Genomic DNA, 22,973 nt, shown 5'->3' on the forward strand with positions numbered 1-22,973 from the left:
AGGTCCACTGCCCGGGATCGACTAGTTGTAATCGGGTTCTAATAGCTTCTTGCTCTCAGATGTGTCGATTTGTACCCGAATCAGGATGGGCACTGTGATAAGTTGGTATTAAGTCACTTATCTAGCAGGCACCAAAATATTCCCGTATTCCCGAGCTGGTGTCATTCGTCCTCCCGCTCGTGCGAGGCGATGTTCACAGCCTTTGTTTTTCCGTGAGACGGATGTTATGTACTGGAGCATGTGTGACAAGCAATCATACACTGCTGATTGTTGGAAGATGGTTTTGAAACAACGCGAGGCAGTCATGACGACGTAATACAGCGGAGTTTTCCAACTATCAAAATCGAGTCTTGCTGGCAGGCGTCCTCTTTTTCCTCAACCCCCAAGTTTGACACGAAGAAACCGGTTCATCGAGTTCATCCACCAAAATCCACCACCAGTTCGTTCCCCCAATGTCTGACGCCCCCGCCGCCCCTGTCACTGAAAACGGCGTGCCTCCGGCTGCGCAGGAGAAGGTCGAAGAGACCCCCGGCTTCAAGGTGCGCGCGGACATGTTCTTGACGTGGCACGAGACAACTCACACTACCGCGACTTTCGTTGCAGGTTTTCGCCGGCAACCTTGCGTACTCTACCACGGATGATGGGCTGAAGGCGTTCTTCGCGCCTGTTCAGGAGGACATGTATGTGACATGCTTAGTTCACCTGACAATGACACTGAATACGCGCGTGCAGCATCACTGCTCAAGTTATCCTGCGTGGCACCCGCTCCGCAGGCTATGGCTTTGTCTCCCTGAACACCACAGAGGCCGCGCAGAAGGCTGTCGAGCTCTTGCACCAGAAGGAGCTTGACGGCCGCTCAGTGATCGTCGAGATCGCGAAGCCTGCTGACCAGAAAGAAGCGAGGAAGGAGAGGAGCTTCAAGAGGAAGCCTGGCAGGCGTGGATCCAAGGCTGTCCCTGGCGAACTCACTGAAGCTGAGGCCAATGGCGAGCTAGTCAAGGTTGACAGTGCTGCTCTCGCTGCATCTGATGATGTGGCGAAGCCCAAGAGGAAGAAGAAGAACAACGTGAGTGAACACGTATCAATCCTGAGCTGCCCGCGTTCTAACACGTACGCAGCGCAAGTCCAAGCAGCGTAGGTCCCAGGAGGGTGGTGAGGCTGCGGCTCCTGCTGAGGGCGCCGAAGGTGAGGCTGCCAGCGGAGAAGCTAAGAGGCCTCGTCAGCGTAAGCCCCGCGCTCCTCGTCCCCAGCGCCCCGCTGGAGAGGAGCCCGCTGGGGAGCCGTCCAAGACCATGCTCTTTGTTGCCAACCTTGGCTTCACCATTGGCGACGAGGAGCTTGCTGCCATCTTCACCGACGCTGGCATCTCTGTTCAGTCCGCGCGCATCGTCCGCCGTCGTTGGGGAAAGCCTCGCAAGAGCAAGGGCTACGGCTTCGTTGATGTCGGCGACGAAGCCGGCCAGGCCCAGGCCATTGAGCTGCTCCAGGGCAAAGAAGTTGGTGGAAGACCCATTGCGGTGAAGGTCGCTGTCAACTCCCAGCAGCAGGAGGCGGAGGAGGCTGAAGCTGCCGGTGCTACTGAGGCCAAGGCTGAGGATCCCGAGACTACCGTTGTTGCATCTTGAAAGCACGTCTGCTCGTGCCATGCAATAACCGATCCCTTATTTTCCCACTACTCCGCTTTTGTTCGGCTTCGTTATGCTACCATCGCTAGCCTGCTGGCGGCTTTCCGCTCGGTATATGCGAACTGGTCCCGTTCTCTTATGTTCACCGTTTTTAATAACGTCCGCTTACTCTTTGCACCGCGGTCTGGTGCCGTATCTTCGTGTCAACTTGTAGTGATCAACATTCATGAGGGACTCTCTGTTTTAACTTTGCAAACTGGAAAGACAACTGTAATGACTGGCGGATTCATTCTCTTATATAAGCGCGCACCATGTCTGAAGACGAAGACGACTATCTCTCTGACAAGTTCCTTGTTGAGTCGACCACTTCCACCTTGTCTTCGTCTGCAAGGACATACACCGAACGTCGCAAAGAAGCATTAAGGTTTTCTGCCATCAAGAATGAACAGAACCGCAAGAAGAGTCAGCGTCAGCTCGAGCAAGAGGCCCTCGAGGAGGGACTGAACAGAAGTCTCTTCGAGCGAGCCAAAGATGAGGGTGAGGGCTCTAAGAAGGCCCTGGCTATGATGATGAGGATGGGCTTCAAGCCTGGGCAGTCTTTGGGACAAACGGAGGTGACCACGCTCGATACGAGTCGTTCTCCGTCTGAAGACCTCGCCACGCCTCAGAACCAGGGGAAGGACAAAGAGGACACCCCGGGTCCTTCGGGACACAGAGTCAACCCTTTACCTATCAATGAGTGGACCGGTGAGTAAACCGTCTGCTACGGGATACTTTGGGGCTAATATTTGCATAGGTAAAAAGGGAATTGGGCTGGGAAAGCGTGCGGCTTCGCCCAGCGCGTCCGAACGTCTCGCGAAGATGGCCAAGATGGCCGAACAGTCCGAGCACGTCGACTTCCGCGACCGTGCGCGTATGGAATATCAAGAACGCCGTGCCGAGAAGCAGCTGGGCCCCGCTCAGCGTACGTGCGCGAATTTGGACGAAAAGGCCGGACGAGAGGTACGCTTGCTCGCCATCCCAACACTCGCGAGACGCATGCTCATTGTTTGGCCGCTCCAGTTTAACGTTCTGTGGCTGAATCCCATGAATCCTGATACCTTCCCGGAGAGCCTCCTAGATGAACTAGACGATCCGGAGCTGATCACATCACTGCGAAAGCTGCAACCCGATCACAGTCTGGAGGGACGACTGCGGGCGCGCATGCAAGCGGATGCGCTGCAACCGGTTGCGAACCTCGAAGATGATGACGAGACGTCTTCGCCCGTACAGGACGAGAAGCCCAGGAAGACGCCGTATTCTGAGGAGGATATCAAAGAGGCCGTCCAGTTCTTGCGGCTCTCGGTACGCCCATCTTGTCCGATTGCCATGCGCAGTGGATAATTGAGGCTTTCTAGGCGCAGGATCGGCTGGAACTCGTGCTCGACTATTTGCGGCGCAGATACGCATACTGCTTCTGGTGCGGTACACAGTATAATGATGAGGAGGACATGGCGACGAACTGCCCTGGGCCGGACGAGCAGGCACATGATTGAAGAGGCGTACTACACTGTTTTATTTTTATCTCAGAATGACTGTACAGAAGGAGTGTTGCAGGTTCTGCAGTGAATGCGAGAAACGACAGTGTAGTTTCGACACGAATGCAGCTGGAAGAACGGTCGCCCGGGTAGAAGTGAATGTCAGGAATGCTAGTGTCCGTGCAAAAGATATCGATGTGCAATGAGTATGTAGTCGAGTGCAAGAGGGATCTCAAGAAAGCGAATGAGAGGTCCACGCAGAAGCCCAATGCAGAACAAGCGTCCACGCTTCCGAAAGAGAGGGGAAAGAAGCGTTTCGACACGGGCCAAGACTACTTAAATAAAGTATAAGATACAATGACGATAGGTTACAACGATGCTCAACAGCGTGAGGATTGACGGGGATCATGTCAGGAGATATGGTGGCGTTGGCTTGCTGCATCGGCGAGTTCCTTGAGGGCGCTGTGAGAGGAGGCCCGTTGAACTCCCGGGGCATGTCGCTGGCGATGCCGCCGAGCAGAAGCAGAGAGCGAAGGCGCGTCTGAGACGTCTTCGTCGGTGTCGGATGTTGTCGACGAAACAGATTCGGAGGGCTTGGCGGGAAAACAAAATTTCGGAAGTGTTGGGATAGATACGGGCACAGCCAGTGATGGGGCTGTTGCACGCCGTTGGCGTGCCGGGAACGTGGGGGAGATCGGGGAGGACTGCGGACTCCTCAAGCGAACAAAGGTCGAGATTGGCGTGTTGGCGATGAGATCCGCGTCGAGTGTCAGTTTCTTCTCGACCCGGCTGCTCAAGGTGCTCTTTGATGTGCGGTGTACCAGTCCCCGGAGAGGCGACGACGCACAGGGAGACGACGAAAGCGCCTGCCTCGAGACAATCAGCAACGCTAGGCACGACGCCCAAATGAATTCACTGACCCGCGGCGGTTGATTCTGAAGATTATCCGGGCTCGCGTTGGGCAAGCTGCTTCTCCGGATGTGCGACTATTTTTACGTACCGGAGTTAGTGCGTCGCGGTGACTGTGTAGATAATTGCTGTGCTCACAATAGCAGGCATGTAGGGTGAGTATCGCACGCGATGACGCTTTCTATCCAGCTCGACATCCCTCGGGACTGTTTGATTCGAAGACGATACGACAATATACGGAGGCCCGTCCATGTCATAGTCGCCGTCGCTGTTTGGCTCAACTGAGCTACCACTTGACTGTGAAAGAGTAGAACTAGTAGAGGAATGCGAAGAAGAACGGGAATGGGTGAGATGTGGAGAGCGACCCTCCTTGCTATCTGCAGGAGTGTTCTCGAGACCGAGGGAGGCCATGAGCTCGACGAAAGACGGCAGAGTGGTCATGGTAGCAGACAGAAGAGCCAAAGGCGCGAGATCCGAGGTCGTTGCACGAGCCCTATTATAATTGAAGGAGGGCAGTACCCTGGCGACGGTACCGGAAGAAAAGCGCGGTTGCCATGGGCTAGGCTGGAGGCCTGCGTATTGTGCGTGCGTCGACGTTGATTCCGGCACTCTTGTGTAAGACAATACTGGAGACAATCAGAATACAATATCATGCGAACGTCTAGCCCCAAACACGCCAACCTCTATCAATTCCTGGTCCATGACATAAGGCCCATCGGACGTCGACAAGGGGATGCAGTCCCCTCGTACAGCAACCGCTCAATCATTAGCCTGTAACAAGACGCTCGCCAGGGCGGATCCTGCTGAGCACCGCCATGTAGCCGGAATCATCGGGCTCGTAGCGAAGTAAACCTCCGACTTCGCACCGTCTTGAGAGCATCGTTAAGGTGCGAAACACACACGACCAGATGGTAGCTTATCGACCTCCGCCTGTCGCTGCGCAATCTCAGTTCCTCCCGATATCGTGCAAGGCCGAGCGCTGATCGAGATCGTTCGTCGCGAGGGGGACGTCTGCGAATGCAAATTATCTGCAGACGTGGAGCGGGACATTCTCCCGTACGGAGGGCTGGCAGAAGTCCCCTGGATAGCTACGCGAGGCCCTCGTGGCGTCATGCTCGACTTTCCACCATTGATGGCAGTGTATTTTTATATCTATTATCTATCGTCCGCTGCTTTTGCTAGAGCGGAAGACTGCGGAGTCAGGGGCAGGAGCCATGGCGATACATGCAGTCGATATCTCCTAATGCGAGATCGCCGTTGTCCGATTGAAATTAATGACGGTGAGATGTCCTACACCAGAAAGCGATCTGCTCTCGTAACGTAGCATGGCCTTCATTGCACGGTACCACCCCACTCAGTGGCGACATAATCGTTCCGGAGGCCCTCCTCGACACTGAAAGAGTGTCGTTGGACACGACCTCATGCTGGCCATCATGCATTACATGAATCGCCGCGCCCTGGAAGAGTGCCCTAGCCAGACACACGATATTAAGCCCGGAGCATGATCCACCTGCTGGACTCTTTCTTCGGCCTCTCGGCTGCCTGATGGCAGGAACGGCTCCGGTCTTTGCATCGTGAATTGGCGTACAGCCGGCTTATATCACAGTCGTGTCTGTCTCTTGAAAGTGGTGGTTCCCATAGTATAAGCACTAGCTTCCTGGCTAATTTCGGTACATGGCACTGACAATGTACGTTACTCAACGGCATCAGGGCAGGCACGAACTCAGGCTGCCGGGAATCTATCAGTCGTGAGCAGAATAATCAGGCACGCTCACACACAGTGAGGTATCCAGGATTCAGATCTTCCCCTTCCATGCCTGCCGGCGCCCTCTTCGCATGTACAAACCATGCGTTTTGATGGCTAGGTGCTATGCGTAGTTTCGAAGGTGTGATGTCGCCTCCCCCCTCTGAAAAGCGTAGCGGGCTGGGAGGTAGAAGATGCGAAAGACTGATTGACTGAGCTTGGATCTCGGAAGACAAGTTTGCCGTGACGAGCGCGGGGATTCGCAAAGTTCCATCTCCGTTGTGCACAGAACCCTTGTTCAACACACGGTCAGCGAGGAACACCGTACTTTATGTGAAAGAGCCTGTACTTATGGTCAATCGGACGTGCCCGGAAGATCAGTCTTATGAGACATCGTTTATAAGTACTTATAACGGCAGTGAAGTGTCACACTATGCCATGACGCATTTGCTATGAAACGCAGAATATCACGGTCATTGGTCATCTAACCGTAAACAGCTGCTGCAACAAAAGAATTGAGATTCAGAGCCGACACCAGAAAACGCACAACGCACACATTCCTCCTCGCTCGCTCGTGAGCTATGAGTTCACGGTCTGACCTTTGGGGAGTGACTGGTCGCTAGGGCCGGTGATCAACTTCTTGTAGGTCGCTGGCGCTGTCGATGATAGTCATCTAGCAGGTGTCTCCCGCTCTCGTGGACGCTCTGGCCCACTTTATCCTTCGCTAGGCGGGGCATCGATATCAGTGAAGAGCATTGTCACAACACCTATTTGGCACCGTGTTCGCTGTAAGTAGCTTTTCAGCGATAAACGTCAAGATAATAATATAGACACAGTGTTGCGTAGCATGCCAAAGCCACAGCGTGCGGTTTTTGGACGCATTTTAGCACTCTTAGGATGCAAGGATTTGAACTTCGTGCTCGAGATTTACGGTCCCAGGGGGCGCCTATACGGTCCCCAAAGGGGGAGGTTTACGGTCGCGGGCGCCCGTCCAAATGAGGCACCGGTGCGTCTGCCGGCTACGCCGCTTAAGCGCCTTCCCGTCATCAAGGGCGCATCACCGTTTGTTCCGACGCCTATGGGACCGTAATTTGGGACCGTAAATTTGCCAGGTGGCACATCAGGTGCGAGAAATTTGGCTGGCGTCCCTGCCAGAAAAGCGTGCAGCGCAGTTCCCTTCTGCCCTCGAGATTTACGGTCCCAACGTGAGAAATTACGGTCCCAAGCGCTTGCCCGCCCTCCCGCCTCGTCCGGTGCCTCTGCCTCGCTCGACGCCTCCTCGACACGCCTCTTGCCCCCCGGACCTGGCGGCACAGCGCACGGAACCAGCATAGAACCTGTACGTAACAAAAATTTAATTTTTTAGCCAATGCCTTGCGCACCGTGTGCCTTCCCCTCCTCAGTGCAGATATCTTCAGTGCAGGTCGCGTCACAATGTACCTCCTGGCGCGACATAAATCACAAAAATATTGTCACACATCAATAACGACTCTATTTGTGTGTCTACGAATTTTTGTGACCTCCCGACGCTCGAGGCTTCCTTGACATCGTCCCCAGGCCTTTCCCTGGCTCGCTTCCACCTTTGGAATGCCCGCAGATGCTTACGTCATCCGGCGCGGGACCGTAAATTTGGCGGGGTTCAGCTCTACTTCGTTGCCCGCTAGACGGCCGGGAATCTCCGAGTGTGGATCACTGACATCACCGCTCGGTGATGAAAATGCGCCGGTGCCGGGAGGCGACGTTGGTCATGACTCAGCAGTTTTCCCTCAGCTTCATCCCGCCTCTCACTTCCATCCGCTAGATCGTCTGCATATTCACCTACTCGTTTCAGTCCTGCCTCGCAATCCCCTGGAATTATTTCTTGCAATGCCGAGCCAAGCACGAGACCGCAGTATCTCTGGTGAGCTTGACGTGAGTAAGCTCCCTTACGTGGCTGTCATTCCATAAGCTTATGGTCCATGTTCGCTCCAACTCACGTTAGGACTCGGACATCGATTCGAGCCACGACAATGATGACAAGAACGACGGCGCGTCTGCAGGGAGGCCGGGTAGAAAGAAAAATCCAAAGTATGCACGCGCACCTCTTGCACGCGGTCGTGATCATGCTTACGACCGTCTGATCCAGCTCGCAAGCAGCCAGACGTGATCAAAATCGCATAGCGCAGCGTGAATTCCGTCTGCGCAAGCAGCAGCGGGTACGTCGTTGGTCTCTGGGCCTCTGATTGTACTCATGTCCATTGTAGATCCGTGACCTTGAAGCTAGCGTGGAGATCCTTTCAGGGGGGAAAGATGAGGCCCTCAACCAGCTCAGGAAGATCATGAAAGGTGCGCCTTCACACCCCGCCTGTGTCAGTCATGCTGACAAGAGTCAAGATCTTATGCAGGAAAATCAGGTGCTGCGGCAGCTCTTGCGCAGCCTTAGCAACTTCATTGGTGACGGTGCCGGTGGACTCCTGCCGAAGCTGGGCTGGGACATGAATGACTTCAACAATTTTGTGAATCGCTCCGAGACCGACACGGCTTGGGAGAGCTACCAACGACACAAACGTGAAGAGCAGCAGAATACGCCGGCGGGATCGTCCGGGTCCCAGAAGCGGCCAGCAGAAGACGATGTCAGCGCCCGCGCCAAACGCCCCCGCGTTCCAGGCGAGTCTCCGGCCGAAGGCGACCGTGAATACCCTTTGCTCGTCCCGGTGAACTCGGCTGTTCCGCCCATCCCTGCTAACGGATTGTATCCACCTCCGCGCAGTCAACATGAGACGACCATATTCGGTGACCTCATGCGCGGAACTAGTGGCTCTCCGATGTTTATACCGCCCACTTCGCCCCCGAACGCCCAATTCACGAGCGGGTCGGGTTCGTCTGGAGTTAGCGGCAACCCGTACCCGCCTGCGTCGTATTCGATGCAGTCCATGAACGTCAACGTGGATTCTGCTCTGCCAGGTATGTCGCTTGTGACAAACCCGGCCACGATGCCCGCGCCGAGGGCTCCTGCGGCTCCGGCCTCTGCCCCGAAGCCTTCGTCGCACGCGTCCGCTGCGAGCCCGACGGACGACGACCAAGACCCGAAGCGGCACGAGGCGTACAAACTCATTCAGTACCACCTCGACAACTACAAGCGGAATAGTGCGTACTGTCTGCCATCGTCGCTCAGGCCGACGCTCGTACAGCGGACCGTTCCGCACGGTGCGTATATATCGCTCGCCACTTCGTCAGAAGCTTACTCTATGTTCCAGAGAGCGTCATCGACAGCATTTTGCACCCTGAACTTCGCGACCGTATGATCCTACTGCGAGGTGAGCGCACCAATCTGCCAATATGACAACAGTCATTGATATGTCGGTCCGGATTCCCAGGACGCTTCGACTTGGTGGACTGCCTGCATGACTACAGGACCGCGATTACCATTCACGGTGATGACGTTCTCGCACATAGCAACTGGGAGATCAGCGAGTCCTGGTTGCAACGGTATAAGTAGGTGTCGGATTTCTGATACACTGTCGTGGTAATTGACAATCACGTTCCGACAGATTCCTGGTTGACCCAGCAACGCTCACTGTCGTCAACAGGTGGCGGCGTGAGCGTGGGGAACCAGAGCTGCTTGTTTCCGATTATGTTACAACGGAAGGGAACTCGGGTGTATAAGCCTGTGCAGTATATGTTCCAAGTTTAGAAAGCCACAGTGAACGTTCCAGTCTCTTCTATCCTGTCTCCTATCGAGTTTGCGTTAAGGTCTGCAGGTTTTGTTGCGCTAATAATTGCGTCTTGTATTCTTGAATAACAGTAATGCTATTACGGTCTCAGTGACTTCGACCATCTCCGATTTGACTGTTAGATGAGGCACGAAAAGGGGGTTGTGCTTGTCAGCCGTTGTCGAGGAATTGAAGCTGTCCATCTTGGATTACTTCCGGTGCGGGATGCAGATGCACGGTACATGCGTAGAGACGGTCGTACGGCACATCCGACGGCTTCAATGTTGTTTTTCATCGCATTTGAATGATGAAAAGCTCTGTGGTCTACCTTCCGGAACGCAGCGAACTACGAGCAAATTCTATTTCCGAGTTCGTCTATGTCTAGAAAGGCTATCGAACGACGGAACTGACGCCAAGATACGGCACGACGAAAGTCGGAAAGGGGGATTCGAACTCGTCTTCTCACCAAGCCGCCACGGTGCCTCTAAGAACCACAGTAACTTTACGCGAACTACCGTAGCCTGCGACATGATTGAAGCATGCTTAAATGCAAGTATTTATAGCGAGAGATATGAGCACACCATACGTTGTCTACCACGAAGCCTTCTTCACGCCAGGAATCTCTCCGGCCTTCGCCTTCAGACGGAATTGGTACTACAGGGAACACGATAAGTCTTGCCTTCCAATTCAGAGCACTATGACTCACCCTACACAGCCCAAACTCGCTAATAATACCGCGTCCACGCCCAGTCTCGGTACACCGGTTCTTCACGCTCGTCGAACGGGTGTAGCGGTCGAAGGTGTTGAGCTGCAGCTGGGCCTGGTAGCGGACCTGCGGAGGCAGCGACTGGTTGCGGGCGACGTAGAGGTAGGCACGGCGGGCAATCTCGTTGGCGGCAAAGCCGTTGCGTGCCTTCACATCGCGTATCACGCGGATATTGGGGAACGGCTTGACCATCGTGGACGTTGAATTGCAAGAGACTGGCGCCAGAACTGGAGCGCCACGAAGCTGCGGAGAGACGCGCGAGGCACCCACGGCAATATGAATATGTCGGTCACCTTGAGTCAGTGCAGCCTTGAACTGTTCCCGTCGAAGACATGGCAACACTGGGTGGTAAGTGCAGCTTTTTTTTTCTTGCGTAATAATCAAGGTTGGGTGAATAAGACCCTGTGCTTAACCAGTTTTCATCCGAGAAAACCCGGCCACAAACCTTCCTTTTACACTAAATTTTCCGCGTTTAGCCTCTTTTGGCCGGTTTTGCACCAGTTTATGTCCCAATTTGCCCCAGGGGCCAGTGTACAACCGAGGAAAATTTGGTTCTTGTTTTCCCAATTTTGGCCGGGCTTCCTCAAGAAAAAACCGCGCTTACCATGCAACACGTGATAAATAATCACTACGCAACGACAAAGGGAAAAAGCCATGCTAGACAGGTTCAGAAGTCACATTTGATGCAAGGCATGATAACACATGCACACTCGGACTGCATGTTCATGAGACGGCCTGACCCTGGTGAGCCTATTTACTCCCTTTGGCACGCGTCCCGACCCTCAGTCTCTACTCGGCAACATTGCTCAACGTGGTACGACATATATACTTAGTCGCACTTTCTGATGCACACCTTTTCTTCTCGTATTTTTGCCAACGGCTCCTCGGAAATATCAGATAATGCTGGCTGAAAGCACCTCTCACCAGGCAGGTTGAGGTCATGGTGAACACTAATTTACGGCCGGATGGCTGTCTGTGGCTCACATGACCTTGTTGTAGAGAGCGGAGGAGCGTCGCTCTGAAGGAACCTCCGGAGCCATTCCACGAAGAATCTAGAGCGTCTACAGTCGTGAAAGTACAGGTAAAAGGGAAGCGATCGTGGACCAATTGCGAGAGGGCAGATATTCGTAGGACGATAAATTGGCGGAGGCGGCGAGAGCTGCTCGACGAACGGACCAAGTCTTGTTGCTGTCGCCAGAAGGTATTGACCTGATAGCTTGAACGGCGACGTATGTGAACAGCTTCTTGAACATCGAGGCCATTAAACCGCCAACGAATGTGTAAGTATCTTGTGGACAACCCGTGAATATGAAGACCTGATATGCCAACGATTAAAATGGCTTGGAATTGCTTCTTTCACCTTGCGCTGTGACTTTTCGACGACGTCCTCGAGCAGGGACGTCTGTATGAGTTCGGTGATGGCACATGCCCGCGCAGGGACTGCTGGCCCTGCGGTTCGACGTCTGGCGATTGAGTATCATGTACTTGCGGTGGTGGCTAAGATCCAAGCATGCAGTCGTTTGTGTAATCTTGCAGCCGAACGTTACGGACATGGCTGAAGGTGCCAGTGCAGGCATTGCTGACTGTTGGGATAATGACACCGGACCATGTAACAGCGATCAGATTGATATCCTCTAGGTAGGGATATGCACCAATACGCGGCGCAGAACCCGGAATGATGGAAATTGAAGGGAGGTGATGTTATGCAGGAACCCACTGTAACACAGCCTAAGGGGGACACGAGTGTGACACTTCGTCTCGATAACGGTGCGGCATGCCGTCAAGAGGCGAACGAGCGTCATCAAGCCTGAGAGGGGATGATTGGGAAAGAAAGCAATGTCGAATTCCAAGGCGGTGGTGTGCTCCGCAAGCCAAGCTGACAATGGGGGATTGAAGTATGTAGTAGAGCATATGGCAGTCGCGCTCGCTCTCTAGCGCAAAAGCACCAAAGAGGCGAAGGCGAAACTGTCTGCACCAGACTTGTGAGACAAGAGGGAGCGATGAGACTCCAGCTTGGTCGTCAACGTTCAACTTCGTTCAACGCTCGTCAGGATGTTACAAATGCAGCGGTGCAGTTCAGGATTTCCCAGTAGGATATAAGTGCCGGAAGCGGCCCAGGTATACTGTTTGGAGATATTTGTGAGCAATACAAGTAAGCAACCCAAAGAGTGAGGGTAAATCACACCGCAAGATATATCGGTTAATCATGGTGTTCGAGCATCTTGCCACAGAGGTTGGGCTGCGATCTCCATATTAAAGTCACGTGCTGGCGACGATGACCCCGAGCACCCGGCTGAGGCATTCAAAGGAACTGACTGTCCTGTAAACCTGTACAGATATGACAATCATAGATGCCGGGGAGACTTTGCTTTGAGAGTCAGCTACCTTTGGAACGCTCCCATGGGAAATGAGTCTAGCTTGAGGTGGTACAAGAATATGTATTTTCTACACTGTTGCCATTTCATACCTATCCTTTCAATCGTGTCGTGTTTGTTCGCCCGAGCAGGTAGGAGATGCCTTTGTCGGATGCATGGTCGGTATCTCCTGATGGCACCGCCTGGATAATCACAGTAACAAGAGATAGCGGTGCACCCAGCTGCTCTGTAAGTACAGTCATTTGACAGAGCTTGACACCACGAGAAACCCTTGCAAACTGTCATACTCACCAGCAATTAATAGTACAACAGAGTTTATCACATCCGATTTCTCGTCAGTGTTAGCAAGCTGCCTTGCTAACAGTCGATGACTGGCGACCACGTCGGTCATTTGCGGCTTCGCGGGTACTAGGATCGAGTTCTGGCACGTAGAACAAAGCGGGCGCTATTAAACGCTACGCGATCTAGATCTCGGTGTCAGTTGTGTGCCACGGAGTGCACTGGCTTGCACGACTTTGCTAGAACGAACGGCGCAGTGCACGTAGAATAATGTTAGGAGTGCCCTTGCAAGAGTACCGCAACAATGACCGTTCCATTAATATCATTACGACTCGACAGCCTGTGACACCATCCGAGTTCGACTTTCATACGATTATAAGAACAGACATGACAGATGCACCAGAGAGAGTATCGCTTGCTGCAGCGTAGTAATGGACAGAACGGCAGCAGGGTATCGACGCGATCAGTCTCGGAACGCCATACGCCACTGGCATCTGGAGCTGCGCAGGCAGACAGGCGCAGCAGATAAAACCGGCGCATGCTCCCCTCCGCCAAAAGCCCCGCGACCACACCGTAGACACCTGCCAGAGGAGCTCGTGGCGACAAGTCGCCGAGCCGCGGGAATGAAAGGGCCGCGAAGATAGAAAGATGCGAAGCACCGCCACTTCACGTTGAGACACCGAGATGCCGCCTCAGGCCGCGAGATGGGTGCGAGAACGCGATCGGTGGGCTGGCGGCGATTCGAAGGGGGTAGAACAGGCGTTGCCGGTAAAGTTTCCACGGACTCAACGGAGTCCGGAGCTGTGCTGGAGTGCAGGTACGAGTGGCGTCCGTGAGGGTAGAGAGGCGCTGGCAGCGCCTGCTAAAAACAACATTTGCGCGGTAAGGATGAGGTGGCGCGGGCTGGTCGAGGAGCCTTGAGCTCCGGTGACAGCTCCATGGAGGCGCACAGCGTATGGTTCAAACGAGCGCTGCTGGGGAAGGAAACCAGTAGGAAAGAGTCCGGAGTGAGTTTTGTCAGCTCTTTGCCACCGAATGTTCTCCCATGAAGTGGTTAGTCTCTGGGTGCCACACCATCCTTCGCTCTTCTCGAAATGAGAGAAGAGTCTCGTCACAAGACCGTACACGGTCCGGGTCTGGAGTGACCTAGGAATCAACATTGTGAACTTCGACCCTCCCAATCTTGACCGAACTTACCAATTCGCCGATGCTTCCTCCGAATTGTGTAAGCGGCCTCTAGTTGGACGATATGAAGGTAGCTGCTCAGCTGACAACAGACACCTGGAAAGCTTGGTCAAAGCCATGATTCATGGAGTAAGGTTGTTGGATGTGGATGCCACTACATCGAAAGTAGCCCATGACCTACACCTAGTTGTACCTCGCGGACGGCGTCGTTCACGCTACGGCAGCGTCCTAAGCTAGCATGAAGTTGTACAGAGCCTGAGGACTTTGCATAGATGCCCTGTTACCGTTGGAAAGGGACCATGTTAACATTGCGTGAGAAGACGCGACACGCGTCGGCATTCGGACGTACCGAGTAGCCTCCCGATGTGCTCATCGATCGCAAAAAAAGAGCGAAAAAAAGCAGGGAAAAGCAGCGTAGAGATGCCCTGCCGCGTCAGCTCTATCTCCCGGGGCCGTCCATGTCACCGCTGAGTAAATCCGTGTGCGTCAGCTGGCTAACAGGATGGAAACAGAACAGGCCGCTTACTCGTCAATCGCAGCACCTCCGACACTGGTCGGAGGCCACAGGGCAACCATTTCAGCATTCCAGACGATCTGACCGCTTGCATGGGGTCAACTTTCCGCATGCACATAATTGAACGAAGCCTACCCGTGCCGAGATTGTGCCTCGCCTGCCAGGCCTTTGCGCCACCAATCTCGGCAGGAAGAGCGGGAGGATACTGCTGAAACTCGGTGCGCAATCCACGCTGTGGAGTGGGAGGCAATGGCGAGCGCGGAGCGCAGCTCAATGCACCCCTGTCATGGCGAGCATATGTGTGCGGCGAAGGCACCGTGGCAACTGATCGACCACTCATCGGCGCACGATAGAAGCAGCACGTCTTCGAAGCCGATCGTCCAGCATTGCTTCAACCGTGAGATGGTTCCTAGGCAGCGGCCGGCAATAACATCTAGCTTGAGGAGGTAAACGGTGTTTATTTACGCAATAAATTCGGGGCCCGATCGATTTAGGGGAAATTACTCACGTCAACATCCGACCTCGGTGGAGTGCGACCCGCCTGACTCCTCTGTGGACCAATAGCAGCGAGCTCTAACCTCCGATGAAGCGGAGGAATCGAAGAATGGCTCACGGCAAGGGCAGCCGCGAGGTGGTGTGCTACCTCTAGCGAACGTCCTACACCAAATAGAGGCATAGCGAACGATTAGGAGGTGAGATGTCGTTGCCCGTTTATGTGAGGTTCCGTAAAAGACGTGGCAATGGATGATTTACGGTATGGTAGGCGATAATGGCATCTAAGGATAAGACCAATTAAAAAAGAAGATAGGAAAAAATTGTCAGAAGGTCACGTCACGCACAGAGTCCGATATGGTTTTCTTCACAGATATCCACCGCAGCCCAGAGCCCATCATCCTCTGATGTTTCCCTTGGGAAACGATTGAGTCTGTGAACACATTCAACCGAGCTGGGAGCCATCATGGCTGCCTGGGTGGGGAGCTTGGTCACGGCGGCAGATTGTTGGTATTACACAACGTCCTAGTACCGACTCGGAGACAGAATTACAAGATGAGATCATGCCTTACGACGTGCATGGAGCTCCAGCTTCAGATGGATCATGTATGACGGGCCACTGGTACGCAGCAGGGTCGCCTGCAGAGGGAACCGTGACATTTGGGGAACCTCCAGTTTAAGTAATAATGTGATCGATTGCTGCCGTACAATAAAAACAGTTCACTGACAGCCGACGCGGCGAGAGACGTACATCGGATGCGCAGGGAGCTCGCCATACCAATCCACAAATTTCTGACACATCCGGCGAGTCGTCAGCGTTAGTGGGTCCTAGTAAACGGCTCCGTTCGACCCGCGAGCGCGCCGAGAGTGCTTAGATATCTGGCCCGGCGAGCAAGGACTTGGACGGCGAGCGCGAAGTTGATACCGCAATTGGCCAACAGAGAGCACAGCACCGACGGAAAGAGTGAGATCCTGCCACCCTGGCGCTCCGATCCCGAGGCCGCGGATCATGGCTGGGCCACGCGAGGCGGAACAGGTGCGCCGGCAAATGGACGTCGTCGCTGGCAGCGAGGGGCTAGGGTAGAGAGGCGAGGGTGAGTCGTGTGTTACGCTTACGAGCGGCGAGAGATTCAAAGCCAGGGTGGACGAACCGGAGACCAGACTCACGAGGCTAATCAATAGAAATTGCATACCTCCGATGAGGTCGGAGGTTTATGAACTCTAGGAGAGAGGAGATAGCCTGGGTGGCTTGGTCGCGACTGGCGAGCACTATCGACGAATGCGCTTACAGGTCGCGGCCGCACGTCCAGATATCGCATCCCGCATTCGCCGCTGGTCAGGCTGCCGGATCGGTGAATTTGGCGAGCGGGGGCCGCAGACTGCGGGGCGGAACCCGTGCAACGACGGAGCGCGGTGCCTGCCCTGGGCTTGCCGACGCACAATTTTCGCGAGATGGGTGGTTTGGTGGCCGACGCAGGGCGATCCTGGGAGGGCGGAACCGCGGTAAGCAGGCGGCGAGCGAGGTGATCCTTGTCAGGGTTGCCATTCGTGGCTAGCCAGGGAATCTCTGAGCGTGATCTCAACCGCTAAGCGCCGCGAGCATTGCCTTAAAACTCATGCGGCCTCCAGCGAGTCGCGCTGACGGACATCAGACTTTCTGCCCCGCCTCGGTCTTCCATCTTCTCCTAACCAGAGAACCCTCTCGCATCTCTCCGGCGAGCCGGGGATCCGTCAGTCCTGTCCAGGAGTAAAAATATTGAAGCTCATCTTCCCGAATACTTTATATACTTCATCCTCCACTTCCTACTCTCCACGGACACATCCCACACCTCCTCTAGTCAGACATGTCCTCCCACCATCGCACGCCTTCAGAAAGGAGCCCACTACTGACCTCCCGGGACCCACCCCAGTCCTATGATGCCGCAGAACACGAGTCGATACCGCAGTCCCCGGACGAGTTCAAACCTCTCAACAAAGCTTCGAAAGGTGACCTCGCCTGGGTGCTCGCGGGTCTCTGGAGTGCCGTCTTCCTCGGCGCACTCGATGGTGGGGCGAAACGTGCTCTACGCCATTGGCAAAAGATGACCCTGACCTTGCGTTCCCAGGAACAATCGTCGCGACGCTCCTCGCTCCCATAGGGAGCTACTTTCACGAGTCCAACCGATCGTCGTACATCGGTACCTCGTACTTGCTCTCAGTATGTTGTTTCACTCCGCTCTATGGTGCGTCTGTCTCCAAGCACCAGACTGAACCGATTTAGCTGAGGGTCCGCGTGCAGGACGTTTATCCGACATACTAGGGCGGAAAGGCGCCATGCTACTGGCCCTCTCCCTCTTCGGTATGTGGCCCGTGTAGCGCAAAAAATTAGAGCTGATCCTCACGCATTCCGCAGGATTTGGCACATTGCTGTGCGGCCTTGCGCCCTCAATGGATGCGCTGATCGCAGCGCGTGCGATAGCAGGCATGGGAGGCGGAGGGTAGGCAACCTTCTTGCTCATTCACCGCGAGAATTACGCTCACAGCGATATCTTCTCAGCGTGATGACAGGTATTCTATACAGATCTCTGGTGACGTCATGGAGCTGATATCCTGAATTCTCCTGTCAGTATCGAGTGTAGCCGTGACCGACCTGATACCACTGTGCGTTCGCATAGTCGCGTCTCCCGAGACATGCCGTACTTACCGTGGATTTCAGACGGCAGCGAGGCCTCTATCAGGGCATGACGAACGTGTAATCTGATTCCGATAGCATCGACGGAGCTTCAGCTAACTGGCCTTTGTCAGATTGTTCGGTCTCGGTGCCGGCCTGGGCGGCCCTCTCGGCGGGTGGCTGAACGACACCTTTGGCTGGTGTGTCTAATTGCGCGCTGATTGTCTTTTCCGGAAATTCTGATCTCGTCCTTCCAGGCGTTCGGCTTTCCTACTACAGGTGAAACAGTTCTTGGGCCTGTATTGATGCGCACGCTCATGCCGAGGCGCCTCATCTTTGTCAGATGCCTATTCTTCTGTTCTCCTTCATTCTTGTGACAGCAAAGGTCAACATCAAGTTGCCCGCAGAGATTGAAAATCAGCCTATGCGCCTAAAGGTCCAGCGCATAGATGGCTTTGGCTCGCTCACGCTTGTGCTCACCGTCGGCTCTCTCTTGTTGGGTCTCAGTTTGAAATCTACCGAGGAGCTGCCTTGGTCTCACCCTGTTGTCTGGGGTCTGCTCGTTTCCAGCGCGGTCTGGTGCGCGCTCTTCGTCATGGTTGAGTCCCGGTGGGCCTCGTACCCAGTGATGCCGATGCGTCTTGTAAGGCAGCGAACACCGCTTGCCGTCTCGCTTTCCAACTTCTTCGGAAGCATGGCTGCCTTTTCCATGGTACGTCTCCCGCGATAGGTCCGCCCTCATCGGCCGCTGATCCTCTATACGTGCGTAGCTGTATAACATTCCATTGGTACGCATCTCCACGTGTATCGCTCCAGGCTCCATCTAAGTCAGGTCGCAGTACTTCTCCGCAGTGCGGCTGAATTCGTCAACTGGTGCAGGTGGGTGTGGAACCTAGTTCCGTGAGACCGTAATCTGACTGTTGTGACAGGCCTGCATCTTCTTCCACACTCCGTATGTACTTGGGTTCCGCCCGAGCGCGCCATTCGGCTAACATGGTGATTGGCAGGTGGCTATCTCCACGGGCTCCGTGTTCGCAGGCTGGTAAGTCGCCTACCACTGTTGGATTGTCGAGAAACCAACCTTTTCCACAGGGTCATGCGGCGGACCGGAAGGCTGTACACGCTTACCCTTGTATCGTGTGCAATGACCGTGGTTGCCGCAATCACGGTCGCGTCTTGGAATGACGATACACCTACGTGGCATCTCTGGCTCGATATTGTCCCACAAGGTCTCGGTATGGCAAGCGTGATCACGACCACCTTGATCGTAAGTTCCATCTTCCTGTAACTTCTTCCGCAATCCGTGACCGACGGGCCCGCAGGCGATGATCGCAAGCGTGGTTAAAGAGGACCTTGCTGTCGCCACAGGAAGTGAGTCTTCCCTGGCGTTCTGCTGTATTTGACAAGGGCTCACCGCGTGGCCAGTCACGTACCTCTTCAGGACCACCGGACAGGTGCTCGGTGTCAGTCTCAGCGGCGCGCTCCTTCAAGCGGTCCTCACGAACAAGCTGCGCGAGAGCATTACTGGACCTGGCGCCCATAAGGTAAGAGCCCTTTCCTCCAAGATGGTGGCTCTACGGACTGACTGTTCCGGCTACTTGATAGATCATCGAGAGCATCCGGCACTCGACAAATGTCATCTCCGAACTGAGCCCGGAGCACCAGCAAGCTGCTGTGCACTCGTACGCGGAAGCGCTTCGCGTCGTCTTCATCTGCCAGGCGGCCTGCAATTTTTTCTGCCTACTCTGCTGCCTGCCGATCCAGGAGAACATACTACCGTGCGTTCACCCTTTTCTCTATCTGCCTCTACCGGCGCTGAACGGAGAAATAGTGGCAGTCACGAGGAGCAGGAGGCACACTACCGAAAACGCCAAAACTCAGAGTCGTCCTGCGCATCAGACGAGACTCTGGCTTAGATTTCCCTACACCTTTTTACATTTTGGGACCGGGGAGACGCAGGGACATCATCACATATTCTGGACACAGTGTAGAACTGTATCATTATCATGTAAGTATACCATGCATCACACATACCACGCTGTCTTCGGTGCAATACAAACGGGGAGCGACGAATGCCGGAGAGCACGTCGATGCAAGTCTACAAGGAGACTTGTTAACTGAGCTCGCGCATGTCAACTCCGACATTGGTAAATTGAAGAAATGGAAATACCAGGCTTATCTGGCTGCTCCGCAGGCTCCCGGGATGACTTCAGATACCGTTACGTCGAGCAAAGTTCGATGCCCTCCGCCTCGTGTAAGATCATGTGCACTGAGTTTATCTCACCTCCTCATAGCCTCATGCCGTGGCGCACCACGGGATATGTGAACAACTTGAAGCGCATGCCACCACACACTCGACGCTAGACGAAACGCTGGTGACAATGTATGGGAGCACAGATGCGAGCAATGTTCGGTATGTGCATCCCTGTCATGAGTACTGACACCCCTGGCTGCTCTTTCCCTGGCCAAAGCCTTTTCTATATTACTCCGTCGATCCTGGGAGTCGGCTCTTTCCTTGTTGATCTTGACTATCTAGAGACGCGTCTTCTTCTCGTCACTTGCAACCCGGCCTCGCGCATCGACACCGTCGACAATCTCAGAGGGCTCTGGTCTGGTCACGGCCCGCCTGTCGAGAACGCACGCGGCGGGCTCTACGAGTCGTCTCGCTTGATCCTGGAGGATCCGTCCCCGACATCACGGACATGGTAATCAGTAGACTCCAGCTCAGACTGGACTAGTCAACGGCGTCCCCAATCACTGGCACCCTTTCTCTAACGCGGTTCTCCCCGCCAGCAGCGCACTAGGATCGTTCTCAGCCTCCCCGGTGAGGACACTTCCGTCGCAGCCGCTATGGAAGCACTCGAGGACGATCGACGGACTTAACCCCACAGTCCCCCGGAAGTCAATCGTGGCCCAGGCCGACACCGTTCTTGTTGGCAAAGCGATCGCTGAAGAATACGTTCCCTACCAGGATATACCCGGCTCTCCCAATGGTAAGGCCAGTGAAGAGATTCAGAGGCCTTTGCCTGCATATCCTACTCACACAACTCCTGACTCGCAATGGTCGTATACGACTGAACTACTGTCTCCTTTGCCCAAACGACCCTGATCATGCTCAATCACACCAGCATCCGCCACACCCCCGTACATTTCTCTTAGTACCACTGAAATGACTTGGGAACCGATCTGAGGCAGCCATAATCCGTAGAACGCGGACGAGACGGACCCTTTCCTCATAGCCCTTGTCGATACAGCGGCAGATGTCCAGACGCAGCCCGACAAGATGAATGTACAACAGCTCGGTATGGACCATCTCGGGATTAGGTTCCTCGAGTGTCCGCTGAGTGCGGTGCCCCGAGGACCCGGCAGCTCCACCTCGGGAGCGCGATGTCGGGACTGAGATGGTATGCTAACTTCAACAGACCCGCTCGCGGACGCGAATGCACTACGCGAACAGGACCGTCGTCGTCGCGGACTTCCTGAACGATGACCCTTGGGTATGAGATACCGCGAGCCCGTACCATGCCTCTCTTGGACGACCCTGCGGAGGCGGAACACGCGTTCCGCACCTGGTGCGGCGTTTGTAGTGGGGTCCGTGTGCGACGCGACGACGGTATTGGACTGGTGCAGACGGATCTGCGCTCTGTGTCTCTATCTCGCGACGAGCTCCTGAACGACTCTGCAGCGTACTCGCCTCGTCTCGCGGGCATAGCAGGCTACCATACAAACCCCGCCATTCAAGATTACGCTTCGTGGGCAATGTCGTAGTTGTATGGAAGCCATCAGGGGTGCTGAAGGTGGAAGAGAAGCTTAAGGCGGTTCTGATCGGCATGGGATTAGTTGGCCTCGTGTGCATGCAAAGCTAGCTGCGACTCTTTTCTAATCTTGTTGCAATACAGACATGGTAGCTGTTGTACACCGTCCGTCATGAGCATATCTTTCGGCAAATAGCACGCCCGCCACTTACCGAAATTTCCTCGCTCTCAAGAGCGACGGGAGGCCCGTGGACTATTTCGCAAGTTGCCGCCATTCCCCGTAGGCTAGAGACTGATCCATGACCTCGAAATCTTGTCCCGCCCGTTCGATTAACGTGATCGCTATTATTCTCCGTCGCGTTATGAACGTGTTTCCCAAGGCTGTCTCCGATGTGCACGCTAGGTCCTGCATTCGGCATAACTCTATTTGCATTTGCCCCGACGCTTGTGATTACAATTCGACAAGTGCCGCATAGGGCGTTGTGAACGTAAAACGTGAGTGCCAGGGCTGTGGACCATGCACTGTCACCGCACGCACTACAGTATTGGATGCCCAGGGGAGACAACAGCGTACCAGTCCGACAGATTAAACCCTGATACCGAGGTCCCCTCCTCATCCCGGCACTTTTTCCCTCCATGTCAAGTCGCAAGGTTTGGTACGTCTTACGACCAAGCATTTCGAGGGTCGTGATGCTTAATTTTACGTTTGGATATGTTCTCGGACGAACTTTGGTGCATGGAAAGCCCGATAATGTCCCTCTGGCTGGGCGGGCCGTCGAAAGATCGTTCGTTCTCTCTCCTCGCTTCGCGGACGACGGTCGTGCCACAATTGTTCGTATGCCGGGTTATCACGGCCGCGTCTCCTCTATCCATCTCCGAGGCCGCTTCTCGACGACGGTCCGTCCCCTCGTTACGCGTCCCTGCCCCACCCCTTCCTCCTCCGCAAAGCGCTTCGTGCTGCTCCGAGCCGGGCAAGGCAGCACGTCAGAACCCGCGACGGTTAGCACCGAGACGGCGGCGGTGACTGTGAAGAGTGCTGAAAGGAATGTTCGCCGCTGGCGGTGTGAGAGCCGTAGTGCTTGTACGAATGCCATGGTGTGTGGGTGTGTTTCCTGCAGCGGCAGGTGCCTCAGTCCAGCGCATGCCGTCGAATCACAGTGTATGGGTTACTCACAAGGACTTAATGTATCATAGCAGCCTTTCAATGGCTTTCTGTAGTTTAACGCGATGAACCAGGACCCCTACGTCGCGTCGATGCCGCAACAGGCGAGAATTGAGTGAAGTACGAGAGTAATGAACCCATCATGCTCTTCGCCGTGTCTCGGGGAGGAGCGTGGGAAAGAAATAAAGCGCTCGCACACTTCTGTCTACATTTGGTATCTACCCAAGTTAAAAACATTTACCTCCCAGTCAGTCCTAAATAATATCAAGAATCCGCGTGTACTTACAAAGTCTGGTAATCTGCACCTC

The 22,973-nt window shown here is 54.6% G+C and overlaps 10 protein-coding genes across 10 annotated transcripts; 6 read left to right on the plus strand and 4 right to left on the minus strand.

The window, feature by feature from the left end:
* Window positions 1-404: 404 nt before the first annotated feature.
* PHACADRAFT_250318 (uncharacterized protein) lies at window positions 405-1,929 on the plus strand. Its single transcript, XM_007392167.1, has 4 exons — window positions 405-539; window positions 604-680; window positions 733-1,066; window positions 1,119-1,929. The coding sequence occupies exons 1-4, from the start codon at window positions 453-455 to the stop codon at window positions 1,623-1,625; spliced, it is 1,005 nt and encodes a 334-aa protein (XP_007392229.1). The 5' UTR covers window positions 405-452; the 3' UTR covers window positions 1,626-1,929.
* Window positions 1,930-1,936: 7 nt separating this feature from the next.
* PHACADRAFT_85873 (uncharacterized protein) lies at window positions 1,937-3,160 on the plus strand (the record flags this gene model as incomplete). Its single annotated transcript, XM_007392168.1, has 4 exons — window positions 1,937-2,372; window positions 2,422-2,627; window positions 2,688-2,969; window positions 3,023-3,160. 4 exons carry the CDS (start codon window positions 1,937-1,939, stop codon window positions 3,158-3,160), a joined length of 1,062 nt encoding a protein of 353 aa, XP_007392230.1.
* A 392-nt stretch (window positions 3,161-3,552) lies between these two features.
* Window positions 3,553-4,492, minus strand: PHACADRAFT_86788 (uncharacterized protein; the record flags this gene model as incomplete). The annotated part of the gene is made up of 2 exons (XM_007392169.1): window positions 3,553-4,128; window positions 4,190-4,492. The coding sequence occupies 2 exons, from the start codon at window positions 4,490-4,492 to the stop codon at window positions 3,553-3,555; spliced, it is 879 nt and encodes a 292-aa protein (XP_007392231.1).
* Window positions 4,493-7,624: 3,132 nt separating this feature from the next.
* Window positions 7,625-9,604, plus strand: PHACADRAFT_250321 (uncharacterized protein). Its single transcript, XM_007392170.1, has 8 exons — window positions 7,625-7,706; window positions 7,777-7,862; window positions 7,921-7,990; window positions 8,039-8,120; window positions 8,169-8,981; window positions 9,032-9,091; window positions 9,152-9,269; window positions 9,326-9,604. Exons 1-8 carry the CDS (start codon window positions 7,662-7,664, stop codon window positions 9,438-9,440), a joined length of 1,389 nt encoding a protein of 462 aa, XP_007392232.1. The 5' UTR covers window positions 7,625-7,661; the 3' UTR covers window positions 9,441-9,604.
* A 171-nt stretch (window positions 9,605-9,775) lies between these two features.
* PHACADRAFT_250322 (uncharacterized protein) lies at window positions 9,776-10,735 on the minus strand. The gene has a single exon (XM_007392171.1). The coding sequence runs from the start codon at window positions 10,443-10,445 to the stop codon at window positions 9,999-10,001; it is 447 nt and encodes a 148-aa protein (XP_007392233.1). The 5' UTR covers window positions 10,446-10,735; the 3' UTR covers window positions 9,776-9,998.
* Window positions 10,736-11,301: 566 nt separating this feature from the next.
* PHACADRAFT_250323 (uncharacterized protein) lies at window positions 11,302-11,510 on the minus strand. Its single transcript, XM_007392172.1, has one exon. The coding sequence runs from the start codon at window positions 11,504-11,506 to the stop codon at window positions 11,315-11,317; it is 192 nt and encodes a 63-aa protein (XP_007392234.1). The 5' UTR covers window positions 11,507-11,510; the 3' UTR covers window positions 11,302-11,314.
* A 4,747-nt stretch (window positions 11,511-16,257) lies between these two features.
* PHACADRAFT_250324 (uncharacterized protein) lies at window positions 16,258-16,677 on the minus strand. Its single transcript, XM_007392173.1, has one exon. The coding sequence runs from the start codon at window positions 16,642-16,644 to the stop codon at window positions 16,435-16,437; it is 210 nt and encodes a 69-aa protein (XP_007392235.1). The 5' UTR covers window positions 16,645-16,677; the 3' UTR covers window positions 16,258-16,434.
* Window positions 16,678-16,942: 265 nt separating this feature from the next.
* PHACADRAFT_87775 (uncharacterized protein) lies at window positions 16,943-19,869 on the plus strand (the record flags this gene model as incomplete). Its single annotated transcript, XM_007392174.1, has 16 exons — window positions 16,943-17,144; window positions 17,204-17,320; window positions 17,377-17,436; window positions 17,491-17,575; window positions 17,635-17,645; window positions 17,705-17,738; window positions 17,794-17,829; window positions 17,883-17,952; window positions 18,074-18,464; window positions 18,577-18,627; window positions 18,678-18,700; window positions 18,756-18,790; window positions 18,841-19,015; window positions 19,071-19,119; window positions 19,174-19,316; window positions 19,363-19,869. The coding sequence occupies 16 exons, from the start codon at window positions 16,943-16,945 to the stop codon at window positions 19,867-19,869; spliced, it is 1,989 nt and encodes a 662-aa protein (XP_007392236.1).
* Window positions 19,870-20,154: 285 nt separating this feature from the next.
* PHACADRAFT_205905 (uncharacterized protein) lies at window positions 20,155-21,044 on the plus strand (the record flags this gene model as incomplete). Its single annotated transcript, XM_007392175.1, has 2 exons — window positions 20,155-20,453; window positions 20,542-21,044. The coding sequence occupies 2 exons, from the start codon at window positions 20,155-20,157 to the stop codon at window positions 20,855-20,857; spliced, it is 615 nt and encodes a 204-aa protein (XP_007392237.1). The 3' UTR covers window positions 20,858-21,044.
* Window positions 21,045-21,704: 660 nt separating this feature from the next.
* On the plus strand, window positions 21,705-22,810 carry PHACADRAFT_250327 (uncharacterized protein). Its single transcript, XM_007392176.1, has one exon. It carries the CDS (start codon window positions 22,140-22,142, stop codon window positions 22,695-22,697), a length of 558 nt encoding a protein of 185 aa, XP_007392238.1. The 5' UTR covers window positions 21,705-22,139; the 3' UTR covers window positions 22,698-22,810.
* Window positions 22,811-22,973: the final 163 nt, after the last annotated feature.

This window comes from Phanerochaete carnosa (genome assembly GCF_000300595.1).
Source record: "Phanerochaete carnosa HHB-10118-sp unplaced genomic scaffold PHACAscaffold_2, whole genome shotgun sequence".
Lineage (NCBI taxonomy): Eukaryota > Fungi > Basidiomycota > Agaricomycetes > Polyporales > Phanerochaetaceae > Phanerochaete > Phanerochaete carnosa.

Excerpts from the sequence above, each read along its gene's own strand:
- PHACADRAFT_250324 (XM_007392173.1), bottom strand. The coding sequence starts at position 16,644 with ATGGCAACCCTGACAAGGATCACCTCGCTCGCCGCCTGCTTACCGCGG.
- PHACADRAFT_250321 (XM_007392170.1), top strand. The coding sequence starts at position 7,662 with ATGCCGAGCCAAGCACGAGACCGCAGTATCTCTGGTGAGCTTGAC. Across the intron at positions 8,121-8,168 it reads GCTCAGGAAGATCATGAAAG|ATCTTATGCAGGAAAATCAG; the intron begins GTGCGCCTTCAC and ends ACAAGAGTCAAG. Across the intron at positions 8,982-9,031 it reads ACAGCGGACCGTTCCGCACG|AGAGCGTCATCGACAGCATT; the intron begins GTGCGTATATAT and ends TCTATGTTCCAG.
- PHACADRAFT_250327 (XM_007392176.1), top strand. The coding sequence starts at position 22,140 with ATGTCAAGTCGCAAGGTTTGGTACGTCTTACGACCAAGCATTTCGAGG.
- PHACADRAFT_250318 (XM_007392167.1), top strand. The coding sequence starts at position 453 with ATGTCTGACGCCCCCGCCGCCCCTGTCACTGAAAACGGCGTGCCTCCG. Across the intron at positions 540-603 it reads AAGAGACCCCCGGCTTCAAG|GTTTTCGCCGGCAACCTTGC; the intron begins GTGCGCGCGGAC and ends CTTTCGTTGCAG. Across the intron at positions 1,067-1,118 it reads AGAGGAAGAAGAAGAACAAC|CGCAAGTCCAAGCAGCGTAG; the intron begins GTGAGTGAACAC and ends ACACGTACGCAG.
- PHACADRAFT_250322 (XM_007392171.1), bottom strand. The coding sequence starts at position 10,445 with ATGGTCAAGCCGTTCCCCAATATCCGCGTGATACGCGATGTGAAGGCA.
- PHACADRAFT_250323 (XM_007392172.1), bottom strand. The coding sequence starts at position 11,506 with ATGTTCAAGAAGCTGTTCACATACGTCGCCGTTCAAGCTATCAGGTCA.